The 14,059-nt window shown below is 38.3% G+C and overlaps 1 protein-coding gene across 1 annotated transcript in view; it reads left to right on the top strand.

Annotated features, from left to right (window-relative positions):
• SAMD8 (sterile alpha motif domain containing 8) overlaps positions 1 to 14,059 on the top strand; it is a 63,533-nt gene that overhangs the window by 41,935 nt on the left and 7,539 nt on the right. The window contains exons 3-4 of the mRNA XM_059662289.1: positions 9,554 to 9,649; positions 12,058 to 12,175. Of these exons, the coding sequence (XP_059518272.1) occupies positions 9,554 to 9,649; positions 12,058 to 12,175 (214 nt within the window). The remainder of the gene's footprint in view (positions 1 to 9,553; positions 9,650 to 12,057; positions 12,176 to 14,059) is intronic.

Below are 14,059 nucleotides of genomic sequence, written 5' to 3'. Positions count from 1 at the left end.
CAGGGCACATGCCCAGGTTTCAGGTTCAATCCCCAGAGGGGACATGCAGAAGGCAGCTGATCAAGGATTCTCTCTCATCATTGATCTTTCTCTCTTTCTCTCTCCCTTTGTCTCTGAAATCAATAACAATATACTTAAAATACATATGTATATATATTTATAAATAATTAACTAATAAAAAATGAGGAAGATTTCTGTGAACTAATATGAAAGATTTACAGGAAAAACTCAGTAGCAGTATTCAGATCATGGTTTCTAACTACCAGTCCCTCCTAAATGGAACCCCAGACCAAGATTCCTTAGAGAAATGGCCGATGTTAAGTCTGGGGCAAGGAAAGTGAAAAATGAGCCTGAAGTAGATCTTGTGCCATAAAGCAAGGAACTGTACAAAACCACTGGAAACATGTCAAAAGAACATAAGAGCTGGTGTGCAGGGGCTCCCATTGACCAAATTAGGACAATTGGAACATCAAAAAGAATAGTGATGGTAATGAATTATAATATCCAGGAGTGTGGAAAAGTAGGCTTACAGTTGTAATACAACAATTAATAAATAATATAAGAATAAACTTTCATGTACTCACAACTGTAAACTTACTTTTGCCAAGCCCTATATTAAGAAAAAGAATCTATGAATCTATAGTGATAAATAAAACAAGCAAAAAATGGTAGGGTGCAAGGGAACGTTCTTAAAGAATAATACCAGCAAATAAATGTAGATGGCCTATTTTGCAACATCCATTTATTCAGGCAAGTGGATGCTAAAATTAGTGGATGCTAAAATCCATTAAGTAAAATGCCATTGGGGAGCAGGATAGTGACATGATCTGAAAGTATCATCTCACATATTATTTAATTACAATAGTAATAAGATACCTTTACAATGGCAAGATCTTGGTATGTGTCATTTTAACCAAGTGATCAAAGTGATCTTCACAATGGGACAAATTGATACTATATGCATTGGATATGATGTTCACAAATCACTTATGTGACAATTTTTCCCAAAAATGTGTATCCTAAATCTAATCCTGAGAAAATTATCAGACAAATCCAGAACATGTAACACTCTATAAGACAACTAGTTGACTTAGACTCTCCAAAAATGTCAGTGTTGTGGCAGACTAAAGCCAGACAGTGGGAATTGTAAGGGAAATTGAAGAGACAAACCAAGAGCAATGAATGAACTTTTAAATTAGATCCTATGTCAAGAAAAAAAAAATACTGCTATAAAGAGCATTTTGGGTTAATTAGGAAAACTTGAAAAAAAAAAAACTTGAATATGAACTTCATATTAAATGATGTAGTATAGCACTAAATCAGTGTTACAGTTTCGTGGGTGTAGTGTATTGGGCTATGAAAAGGATATCCTTGTTTTTAGGAGATACATGTTAAAGTATTTAGGGGAGAAGTGTCATAATGTCTGCAACTTATTTTGGGGGGAGTTCCATCTCCTCCAAAGAGTGTATGTGTATAGGTGTTTAGAGAAAGAATGAATAGAGCAAATATGGAAAATGTTAATTATTATAAACAATTGATAGATTTAAGTGAAAATATAAACTGTTCTTTCAACTTCTCTTTTGGTTTGATCAGAATTTTTCAAAGTAAAAAAAATTGGGACAAAGAAATGTAGAGGAAGAGAATGAGAAGGAAGAAATTGGAAATAATCAAGTCTCATAAGTTTTCTTTTAAGGGTAACAGAGAAATGAAGCTGTAGTTTGAGGAAAAGAGAAAAAAATATGGCGTCACCAGGGTTTTGTTTTGGCTGGACTATATTACAGGAATTACCCAATTTCAGGGTGGGGGGTGATGCTGGAGGAAAGAGAGGGTACGATTTTTGGAGTCATGTCCTTGAAAGGGGATGGGATCCAGTGAATAGGAGAGGCTGGTGGTAGGCACATGGACTGTTCATCCATAATAGAGGGGAACGTAGAAAAGAATGAAACAGGAAGAAGGTTGCTGTTTATTTTCCTAATGTTCCATTATTTGATTGTTTTTGTTTTCTCTGCAAACAGAGAGTTGGGATGGAGAGGAGGTTGGTGGTTTGAGGAGAAAGGATGATGTGTAAAATAGTCATCTAGGAGAGTGAATAGATTTGTGTGATATAATAGCAGCACTAAAGGCCTCTTTTCAGTTAGTAGCTGTGTTGGCATTGTGTGTTTTACCACAGATACAGGCATGGAATAGGTGGAATTGGATTTAAGCAGGGTTGAAATTTTGTTAGGCAGTACAATGAAGGAAAAAAGGCAAGGGAGTGATTATGACTGTCCATGGACTCAGGTGGTTAGGAGGGATGTGAGGATATGAGGTAGATGAAGGACAGTGAAAATGTTGTAAGATCAATGGACTTTAGATCTCAGAGTTATTGAAGTTGTAGTCTGAAGGAATAAGCTGGAAAGATAAGAGGTGTTGGTTAGTATAGGATTCTTGAAGTTAAGATTATAAAAAATAATCTTGGTAATAATAAGATCCATGTTATAACCCTTGGTGTGGGTCTCCGAAGTAGAGTAAAAGACAAGGTCATAAGAGGAGAAGTTAAAAAAGAAGTGAGAAGAACACAAATTATAACAGGTGCAGTTTGGGAGAAAATGACAGTGAAGCAAAAACTGTAATCTTCAAGAAATGATATAATGGATGCTGCAGGTCTATAGATGACTATAACAAGGCATACTGGGAGAAAATAGTCTGGAAGAGTAATGAAGACTTTAAAGTGTACAGTTTTTTAAGATTCATCCACATAATAGTATGTGTCAGTATTTTATTTCTTTTTATTACAGAATAATATAACATTGTATGGATATACTACCATATGTTTATCCATTCATCAGTTGATGAATGTTTGAGTTATGTATCCAATTTTTGCCTACTATTAATGCTGCTGTAAACATTAGTGTACAAAGTTTTGTATGAACATATTTGCAAGTCACAATGGGGATTTGAAACCAAATTTTGCCTAACTCAATAGTGTCATTCACTACAAAGCTCCATGCTCTTAAGTATCTAAACTTTATTCATAGGAGAATGGTAGCAGGTGCTGTCAGTGTTCTTCCTCAGATCTGGTTTCCATTTTCTTGCTCACTGGTATTCCCAACATCCAGCAAATGTGTCTTTGTTGGAGAGCTGCTCTTGGACTGCTGGAGCACACTTTGCCTGCTTTAAAAGAGAGCCAGACATGCTTGGAAATGTACATCTCTCCCACAGCAGCCCTTAACCAATGACTGGTGAGGTAGCGTATCAATATTTCATTTGTCTTAGGCCTGATTGGGACAACTTTTAGGTTGGACCTACACCAAATGCCCTACAGGACTGAGCCAAAGTTATGTTTGCCTGAGTTCTACCTGGGATTGTGCTTGATGTCTCATACTCGCCTTGCTTCCTTGCCTTCCTGATCTCATTTCCCCACGCTATGGTTTTCCCTTGGGAACACTCCTAATCACTTTCACACAGATCTTTGTTTCAGAATCTGCTTCTGAAACAATTTGACACAATTCCAAGAGCTTCAGCACAACGTAAACAAAATTAGAAGGAGATAGGGATGCTTCTAGCGACAGACCCACTTACAACAATGAGAGGGGCTAGCTGATAACCATAACAGCAAGGGAGGACACAGAAGCACTATCAAAAGAAAAAGTAAATAATGGAAAAAACACATCAATCTGGGGCTTAACTGCCTTTTATTTCTCAGTAGTCCTTGAAATTATTATTGTGTTCTATTGTGTTCAAGGTAATAATTAGTGCTCACAGTGATGACTGAATTACCAAAGAAAATTAAATTCTATCCAGGAAAAAGGCATATACATGTGTAATGCATTTTAGAAAGCTTTGTATTATGAGTATGAGATATTGAGTACATAGTTGACAGTTTTCTCACAACACTCCACTAAAATTACAGTAAGGGAAGGAGGTGCCTTTAATCCCATGAAGGCAAAAATAGTGATAATAATGAAAAAGTGGAAAGTGGAAACTTAGGTGCCTGTTGTGAGATTGGGAGTAGGACTAGCAGTGCCCAAAAGGTGAATTTATTTGTACTATAGAGCTCTAGAAAAACTCAAAATAGGAGGCACCAAGCATATCTCAAGACCAGATATCAATAGGAGCTAAATATGGGAGATTTCGTTAAAAACCAATTTAAGAAATTTTTAGACCTGCTCTACTCCAATAGAAGACAGATAGTATATTCTCCAGAGTAGTTGAATGTGAGGGACTCTGGACTTGGAGACACCAGGCCCACATGAGAACAAAGGTGCATGTTTTTCGGTATGTTTTCAAGAGAGTTAACTGGAAATTTACATACTGATCACTGAGGCTTCTAACTCCCTTCCCCAAGTAGCCAGACTTATTTCCCATCTCCACTCCCACTGAGTCCCAGTCCTCCAAGCAGGAGAACAGTCCTCTCCTTGGAAAACCTACACGAGAGAAAACTGTAGAAACGGTGGTAGGAAGATGGCCCTATCTCACTTACCAGACCTCTGCTCAATGACTCTACAGTGAAATCAACAGCTTGACCAGCTCTGTCCATGCACACAGAGCGTCAGGATTTTGTTGTTTTTTAGTACTTCACTATCAAATATAAATGGTCAGTAAAGGATCACTAAGTATTTGAGGAAAAGAGACCAATCCAAACAGAAAAAGCAAACTGGGAACACAAATAGGGAAAGAAGAACACTTCAAAACAATACTGTTCTCACAGACAAGAGATGTCGCATTCTATGAGATAATAACAGTAGCCTATAAAAAAAGGAAAATTCAGATAAAAAGTTTTTGGAAAGCCCTAGCCGGTTTGGCTCAGTGGATAGAGCGTTGGCCTACGGATTGAAGGGTCCCAGGTTTGATTCCTGTCAAGGGCACATGCCCAGGTTATGGGCTCGATCCCCAGTAAGGGGCATGCAGGAGGCAGCTGGTCAATGATTCTTTCTCATCATTGATATTTCTCTCTCTCTTCTTCCTTCATCTCTGGAATTGATAAAAATATATTTAAAAATAAAAGTTTTTGGAAAATAAAAAATGGAAGTAGCTCTAGCTGGTTTGGCTGAGTGGTTAGAGCAAAATCAATGGAAAAAGTATCCTTGGGTGAGGATTAAAAAAAAAAAGAAAGAAATTTAAAATCTAGCAAGATAATTGGAACATAGATTTGATGAAATTACCCAGCATGTAGAACAGAGATGAAAAGTAGCAGAGCCCTGGCTCGTGGTGTTCAGTGGTTAGAGTGTTAGCCCACACACCGAAGGTCTTGGGTTTGATTCCCGAAGGGCACATACCTGTGTTGCAGGTTCAATCCCCAGCTCTGATCAAGGCAATTGCGAGAGGCAACCAATTGATGTATCTCTCTCACACTGATGCTTCTCTCTCTCTTTCTCTCTTTCCCACTCCCTTCCACTCTCTCTAAAAAAAAAAACAAAAACAAAAACAAAAAAACAATGGAGAAAAAAATGTCCTCAAGTGAGGATTAACAAAAAAAAAAAAAATTTTTTTAGCAGAGGAAAAAAAGTAAGATCAATCCAGGTGGCCCCACAGTGAACAAGTGGGGTTTCTTATAAAGAATACATGAAGAAAATGAAGGGGAAGATATTATCTAAGATATAATACAAGGAAATTTCCCAGAGCCAAAGAACATGACTTTCTAGAGTGAAAAGGCCCACTGAGCACCCAATATAAGAAATGAAAAATTTCAAAATATTGAATATAGCAGAAGATCCTAAAAACCTTCTTAAGCCCTAAGTGGTTTGGCTCAGTGGTTAGAGCGTCGGCCTGCGGACTGAAGGGTCCCAATTTCTATTCCAGCTAAGGGCATGTACCTTGGTTGCAGGCACATCCCCAGTTGGGGGTGTGCAGGAGGCAGCTGATCGATGCTTCTCTCTCACCGATGTTTCTAACTATCCCTCTCCCTTCCTCTCTGTGAAAAATCAATAAAAAAAAATTTTTTTTTTAAAAAAAGAGAGACAAAACAGGTCACATGCAAAGATTGGAAATCCAAATAGCATCAAACTTCTTAGCAACAGTAGAAACTAGAAGACAATGGAACAATGCCTTTAACATTCTGAGAGAAAATAATGTCTAACCTAGAATTCTTGGTCCAGGCAAACTACCAATTAGATATAAGTCTAGACCCAAGGATATTTTTAAATTTGCAAGTCTCAATATATTTACTCTCCAACCCCACACCTACTGGAATTGCTAAAATGAAAAAAATTGATAAAAAGGCCTAGTGAGAATTCAAAGAAACTGATACTGTCATACATTGCTGGTAGAAATGCAAAATGATGCAACTGCTTTGAAAACAGTTTGATAGTTTCTTAAGAAGTTAAATGTACACTTAACATAACAGTTTCAACCCTACGTATTTACCCAAGAGAAATGAAAACATGTCCATGCAAATACCTGTATGTGGTCTTTGTTCATAATCACCCAAAAGTGAAAATAGCCCAAAATTTCCATCAACCACTATAGTGATAAAGGAATTGTAGATAAAGAATGGATAAAGAATTATAAATACAGTAACATGGGTGACTGAAAGGTATTATGCTGAGTGAAAACAGCCAGATATAAAAGCTATCTGGATAAATACTGTGAGTGCCTTTATATGCTATTCTGGAAAAAGCAAATCTGTAAGGGACAGAAATCAGATCAGTGGTCCAAGGGCTGGAAATGAGTGAGGGGAGTGACTACAAAGGCACACAGGGAACTTTTGGACTGATGAAAATGTTCTATACCTTTATTGTGGTGGTGGTTATACGACTGAATGTGTGTCAGAACTCACTGAACTGTAGAGCTGAAAAGGGCAAGTTTTTCAGTTTGTAAGTTAAACCTCAAATAAATCTAACACTAAAACAAGTTTATCCTCTAGCCCCACTTTTTCGGAAAACAGCTGGAGGATACACACCATCAAAACTAAGTGAACTGGGGAGGAAGAGGACATGTGATCTACAGAGAATCCATCTTAGGAAAGAGGAATTCCCGAGATGAGGGTTAAGTTTTATTCCAACAAATAGCTATGCAGGAGGACTAGAAAATGGCAACCATTCTAGAATGGAACAAGACGGAGAAGAGCTCTAGGAGAGATCCCCTGTCCCCTTCCCCCTGCAAGGAAAAATTAAAATTGATAGAATAGATTGGAGATGAATTCATGATAGGAACGCAAGAGAAAAAGAGTTACTAGGCCCTGGCCGGGGAGCTCTGTTATTTAGAGCATCATCCCGATACACTGAGGTTGTGGGTTCCATCCCCAGTCAGGGCACATACAAGAAGCAACTAATGAATTCATGGAATTCATGGAACAACAAATCAATCTCTCTCTCTCTCTCTCTCTCTCTCTCTCTCTCTCTCTCTCTCTCTCAAATCAATAATTTAAAAAAGAGTTATTAGCTACAGAGTAGTATAAGAAGTTGTACAAACCCTAGTCAGTACAGGGCTCAGTTGGTTGGAGCGTTATCCCATACACCAAAAAGGTTTCAGGTTCAATTCCTGATCAAGGCACATACCCAAGGTTGTGGTTTAATCCCCAGTCGCAGTGTGTATGGGAGGCAACCAGTTGCTGTTTCTCACTCCCTCTCCCTTCCTCTCCCTCTAAAATCAATGAAGAACCATGTCCTTGAGTGAGGATTTAAAAAATTTTTTTTTAAAAAAGCCCAGCTGCTGTGGCTTGGTGGTCGAGCATCGACCTATGAACCAGGAGATCACGGTTCGATTCGCAGTCAGGGCACATGCCTGGGTTACAGGCTTGATCCCCAGTGTGGGGGGTGTAGGAGGCAGCTGATCAGTGATTCTCTCACATCATTGATATTTCTATCTCCCTCTCCCTTCCTCTCCAAAATCAATAAAAATATAGTTTCAAAAAAGGAAATATAAAACAAAGGGGAACTGGGGGATATAAAGGAGTAAAATAAAACAAAAACTCTACTTACTGCCCCAATAATAAACCAAATATAGCAGTCCCCTCTTTTCCAAGGTTCGCTTTCCACAGTTTGTTACCCGTGGTCAACTGTGATCTGAATTTATTAAGTGGGAATTCCAGAAATAATTCATGTGTTTTAAATTGTGCGCCATTCTGAGTAGTGTGATGAAATCTCTCACTTGCCTGCTCCATTCCATCCTGGACATGAATCATCTTTGTCCAGTGTATCCACGCTGTACATGCTACCTGCCCATTAGTCATTTAGTAGCCGTCTGGGTTATATGATTGACTGTCATGGTATCACAATGCTTGAGTTCAAGTAACCCTTATTTAATAATGTCTCATTTACCTCACTTCATCATGTAGGCATTTTATCATCTCACATCATCACAAGAAGAAGGTAGAGTACAGTATTATAAGATACTGCATGAGAGAGAGAGAGAGAGAGAGAGAGAGAGAGAGAGAGAGAGGAGGAGAGAGAGGCGCCACATTCACATAACTGTAATTAGAGTATATTATTATAACTGTTCTATTTTATTATTAGTTATTGTTGTTAATCTCTTACTGTGTCTAATTTATAAGTTAAACTTTATCATACCATATATAGAATTTGGTACTATCCACTGGAAGTCTTAGAATATATACTCCACCATTAAGGGGGACTACTGTATACTAAAAAAAGAGGAGTCAAGGACAAGCCCTGCTTGTCTGGATTCTAAAATGAGACCATCATGCAAAGAGTGAGCCTATATCCCATTGTCTTTTGTGGGCAGCCCTATATCCAGGTCTACGATGCTATAAGGAGGGAGGAAAGATTTGTTGCTGCTTCTTTTTTAAAATCCTTACCTGAGGATGTTTATTGATTTGAAGAGAGAGGAAAACATCGATGTGAGAGAGAAACATTGATTGGTTATTGCTTATATCCACCCCAACTGGGAACTGAACCTGCAACATACGGATGTGCCCTGGCCAGGAATTGAACCCATGACTTTTTGGTGTCTGGGACAGTGCTCCAACCAACTGAGCTACACAGGCCAGGGCAAGGGTTGTTAGGGTTGTTACTTCATATCTATATATCTATATCTATATCTATCTATCTATCCATTCTATATGATAAAGAACTAATATACTAATTAGGCTGAACAGCAGAACAACCATCTGGGGCTGCAAGGGCTGAGCCCCTTGCACGAATTTCGTGTATTGGGCCTCATGTGTGCGTGTGTGTGTGTGTGTGTGTGTGTGTGTGTGTGTATTTCAGAGAGGAAAGGAGAGGGAGAGAGGGATAAAAACATAAATGATGAGATAGAATTGTTGCACGCCCCCTACTGGGGATTGAGCCTGTAACCCAGGCATGTGCCCCTGACCTGGGACCCTCCAGTCCGCAGGCCAGCGCTCTATCCACTGAGCCAAACCAGCTAGCGCAGGGTTGTTACTTCTTAACAGAGAAACATGCCTGGAATCACAGACAACAAAGAGATTCTGGTAAGTGGGGTACTTTATGAAATAGTTTCCCCACCCAGGTTCTCCAAATATCATCTCCTGAAAGAGATAAAAGTTATAGAAAGCAATTTTAAGGTCATTATTAGAACAGTATCATATTTAAAATAGTGGTGTCATTTATGAGCATATACTTAAGCCCAAAATTAACTTTTTCTGTTCTAGCGTTCCTAGAATCCCATGGGCCTTTGCCATGACAGAAGTATGTGGCATGATTCTGTGCTATATTTGGATCCTGGTTCTTCTTCTTCACAAACACAGGTACTTCACTTCATTAAAACACTGAACGTGTTCTGACTGTCTTGTGTAAAAGTCATCAAACCAGTTTCTCCCTTTGCAGTTTCCTTATTAATTTCCTTCTCTAGACATTGTGACATTATAGTTATTGACATAGGAAAATGTTTTGGTTTTGATCAACAAAGGAGTCAGCAGAGGTAATACCTACACATTTAGTAATATTCTGAATGTATTTTATAGGGAAAGAACAGAAATAGTGATGTTCAGACATGGGCCAACCATTGACAATCTAGCCATTATCTTTCTTTGGAAACAAATAAAAAATGTCACTTTCTGTAGAAGGATAGAAACTCCTCTAAGGAGTTTGAGTGGAAGAAATGGTTCTCTGTTTGGAGGAGGCCTATGAAAAAAGAGATTATTTTGCCGTAACCGGTTTGGCTCAGTGGATAGCGCATTGGCCTGCGGACTGAAGGGTCCCAGGTTCGATTCCGGTCAAGGGCATGTACCTTGGTTGCGGGCACATCCCCAGTAGGGGGTGTGCAGGAGGCAGCTGATCAATGTTTCTAACTCTCTATCCCTCTTCCTTCCTCTCTGTAAAAAAATCAATAAAATATTTTTTTTTAAAAAAAAGAGAGAGATTATTTTGCACATAACGTGCATGCCTGGTCAGTGTGGTGTACTTTAGATGGTAGAGGAAATTGCTGAATAGGGAAAGCGCTTCTTTGGCACTTTCACCAAGAAATATAAGGCGAATTTTTTTTTCCTCATTAGAAAAAGAAGAGAAGGATAAAGGGAGGCTCCTATCCTACCTTATGAGGGGAAATTACTTGATTTAAGTAAAAAATAAGGCATAGTGAAGAAAAAATTAACCAGGAAGTTGTGGATATCTTATTCATTGTCTTTGGACACTGAAGAGGAATAGCAACACTTTCTTGAATGTTTGCTCCTTTCTTCTCATCGGGGAATGCTTGCGGGAAAGCACAGTGATGGGCATTAGGTCCTAAGCAGCGATTACTAGTATTTCAGTGCTTTGAAGGTGAAAAGACAGGTTGATTGCTATTCATGTGACACTTTTAGGCCATATTGCACCTCATTTTCTCCTGTTTTGTAGCAATATTGCTTAAAACCAGAGGTGGTTTAAAAACATGTGTATCCCTGCTGCTCTCTGGTTTAGCTTTGTCTTCTAAGACCCTGTAGATTTTAATTTTATCAACTCTTCAAGAAAGAGTTTACTTTATAGGAAGCCTTTGTAGATTTAACAAAGCATAGCAGTGGACAGTTAAATGCAAATTTTGATGTTTCATAATCCAAGAAAGTGTTTCTCAAATGTCTTTGTGCCACTTTCACTAGAATCACCTGAGCTCTTGTTAGAATGCAGAATCCTAGGCTCCATCCCAGGTGTACACACTGAAGTTTAAAACATACCTAATCTTATGTTCAGTGTTTGTTTGTTTTTTAGGATGGGGGTAGCATTTTGAAAACATGTACAGCATAGTCCCTGAATTTAAGTATCTTATACTCTGATTTGGTTTTAAGACATTTAAAAACAATAATATAACAGACAAGTGGTGTCACAATGCACTTTAAATTTTTTGTTAGAGACAGACATAATGTAAAACTTAGTATTTAAAAAAAAAGTATTGTTTTTCAAATATATCTTTATTGATTTCAGAGAGGAATGGGAGAGGGAAAGAGAGAGATAGAAACATCAATGATGAGAGAGAATTATTGATTGCCTGCCTCCTACACACCCTACACAGGGGACCGAACCAGCAACCCAGGCATGTGTCCCGATGGGGAATTGAACCGTGACCTCCTGGTTCATAGGTCAATGCTCAACCACTGAGTCAGCCAATAGCTAAATTTAAGTTAGCGAAGATAATGTTTAGTAGATAGCTACTATCATTAACAAATTTACAATGCTATTAATGAGCAAAAAAATTCCCTAGAACCACGTATTCAACTTTACCTCTCATTAAGTAAATAATTTATGAGCAATATATGAGTAATAGGACTAACACCAAGCTGAGTCAAGCTAGGTACTAGTCTTCTCTTTTATATAACTCTCTTGCTTTCTCTTAGCCATATTTTCTTATCAATGAAATGATGCTCTTAGGTCTGCACTGTCCAACATGGCAGGTGGTAGCCACGCGTGACCATTTGAATTTACATCAGTGAAAATGAAATAAATTTAATATTCAGTTCCTCACTTGTACTAATCACATTTCAAATGTTGGACAGTGCAGTTGTAGAACATTTTCATCATTGCAGAAAGTTCTACTGGACAATGATAGTCCCTAAGATTTCTGTCCTCTTCCAAGAGTCTAGCGGTATTCCTGCTTGCTCTCCCTTTAAAGGAACATTTGAAGTCTGGGTTATTTTGGTTTGTTTTCTTCTGATCTTTCTCCCTTTTTTGGTCGCTCTGTCCACAGGTCAATACTTCTGCGAAGGCTCTGTAGTCTGATGGGCACTGTATTCTTGCTTCGCTGCTTTACCATGTTTGTGACCTCCCTCTCCGTGCCAGGACAGCACCTGCAGTGTACTGGAAAGGTAGCCTGCTACCTTCTTTATCATTCTTTCTCCTCTTCTTCTTGGTGGGTTGATGGCACCATTTATACAGTAGGGCTAAGACTTTGCTTTTACTATTAAAATGTGCTTTTTAGTATTTTCAGTATCTGTAATAAACCTCTAGAAATGATTTGGTAAAAATTTTAAGCCAGAACCTGCCTCTCCGTTACTTCTATCCATTGATCTGCTGCAGAGCTATAGAAAGTTTCTTTGGATTAATCATGTTCCCTTCCCCACTACCCTCAGCACCTTTAGTTCTTCATATTCTTGACTAGCCCCTTCACTGTCCTCATCTCTCCTTTTTTAAAAGTTGCAATTTGATTATATTCCATTTAAAATAGTATCCACTGCTATAAACTTTACTCTTTCTGGGATATACAAAATAATGGCTGATTTTTTGTTTTTTATTTTCTACTTTGTAGCTTTTTTGGTAAACTGTAGACATCTTTTCTAGTTAAATTGAGAGAGAAGCGATTATGCAGCTGGGAACAAAAAAACCTGGGTAATAAATAGCTTTAAAAATAAAAATATCGTGAAAAGCACCTGTACTTTATATATAATTGTGACTCATTAAGTTTGGCCAAAAGAATTTATTACCCTAAGCCTTCATGCTTTGGTTGTGTTCCAAAATATTCAAATGAATATATTAACACCTTTGTTATTTTCATGTTTGTAAAGTGTTAAACAGAATTAAATGTCAGTTCTTCTGCTGCAATCTAAATAGCTGAAATGTCAACAAGGGAAGATAAGGCAGCCAAAGGCGATCAAGAGCTAAAAATAAAGCCCTGAGCTGAAGGGTGGCAAACTTTCTCCAGGTATTAGGAGACTGGCCAGTAAGAAAGGAGGAAGGGTTACATGACAGTTAGGAGTTAGTGTAAAGGAAATGTTTCATTTTTAAGGTAAAAGCTGTTTTTGTCCCAAAAAAGGGAGAGTAATATTTTCTAATTACAGAGTTACATAAGTTTATTATAAAAATTCAAATTTTAGCCCTTGCCGGGTTGCTCAGTTGGTTAGAGCGTCATCCCAATACACCAAGGTTGTGAGTTCCATCTGCAGTCAGGACATATACAAGAATCAACCAATGAGCCCTAACTGGTTTGGCTCAGTGGATAGAGCGTCGGCCTGCGGACTGAAAGGTCCCAGGTTCGATTCCAGTCAAGGGCATGTACCTTGGTTGTGGGCACATCCCCATTGGGGGGTGTGCAGGAGGCAGCTGATCGATGTTTCTCTCTCATCAATGTTTCTAACTCTCTATCCCTTTCCCTTCCTCTCTGTAAAAAATCAATAAAATATATTTTTTTAAAAAAGTAAAAGTGCACAATTCTTCTCTTTCACTCTACACCATAAATAAACTATTAACCGCCATGTGGGTAGTCACATAGGCTATTTGTAAGCATGCTTATACATTAAATAAGTTTATCTGGATAGATACTTTTAAAAAAAAAAGATAGGATTATATTACAGGCATAGTTTTTTTACCTTATGTTTTATTTAATATTATGTTTAATATATATATATATTGATTTTTTGCAGAGAGGAAGGGAGAGAGATAGTTAGAAACATCGATGAGAGAGAAACATCAATCAGCTGCCTCCTGCACATCTCCCACTGGGGATGTGCCCGCAACCCAGGTACATGCCCTTGAGCGGAATCGAACCTGGGACCCTTCGGTCCGCAGGCCGACGCTCTATCCACTGAGCCAAACCGGCCTCGGCTATGTTTACTTTTTTTCTGAAGAAATACAAATAGCCGTACTTCATCTTTTCAGTAGCTGCATAGTATTCCATTGCATGATTTACCAATCTCCCAAGTGGTGCATATTTAGGTTGTTTCCAAATCTATGCTTTATAAACAGTTCTGTGATAA

This window comes from Myotis daubentonii, chromosome 13 (genome assembly GCF_963259705.1).
Source record: "Myotis daubentonii chromosome 13, mMyoDau2.1, whole genome shotgun sequence".
NCBI lineage: Eukaryota > Metazoa > Chordata > Mammalia > Chiroptera > Vespertilionidae > Myotis > Myotis daubentonii.
The sequence above is the reverse complement of the archived record's forward strand: the minus strand, read 5'-3'. Positions and strand labels throughout refer to the sequence as shown.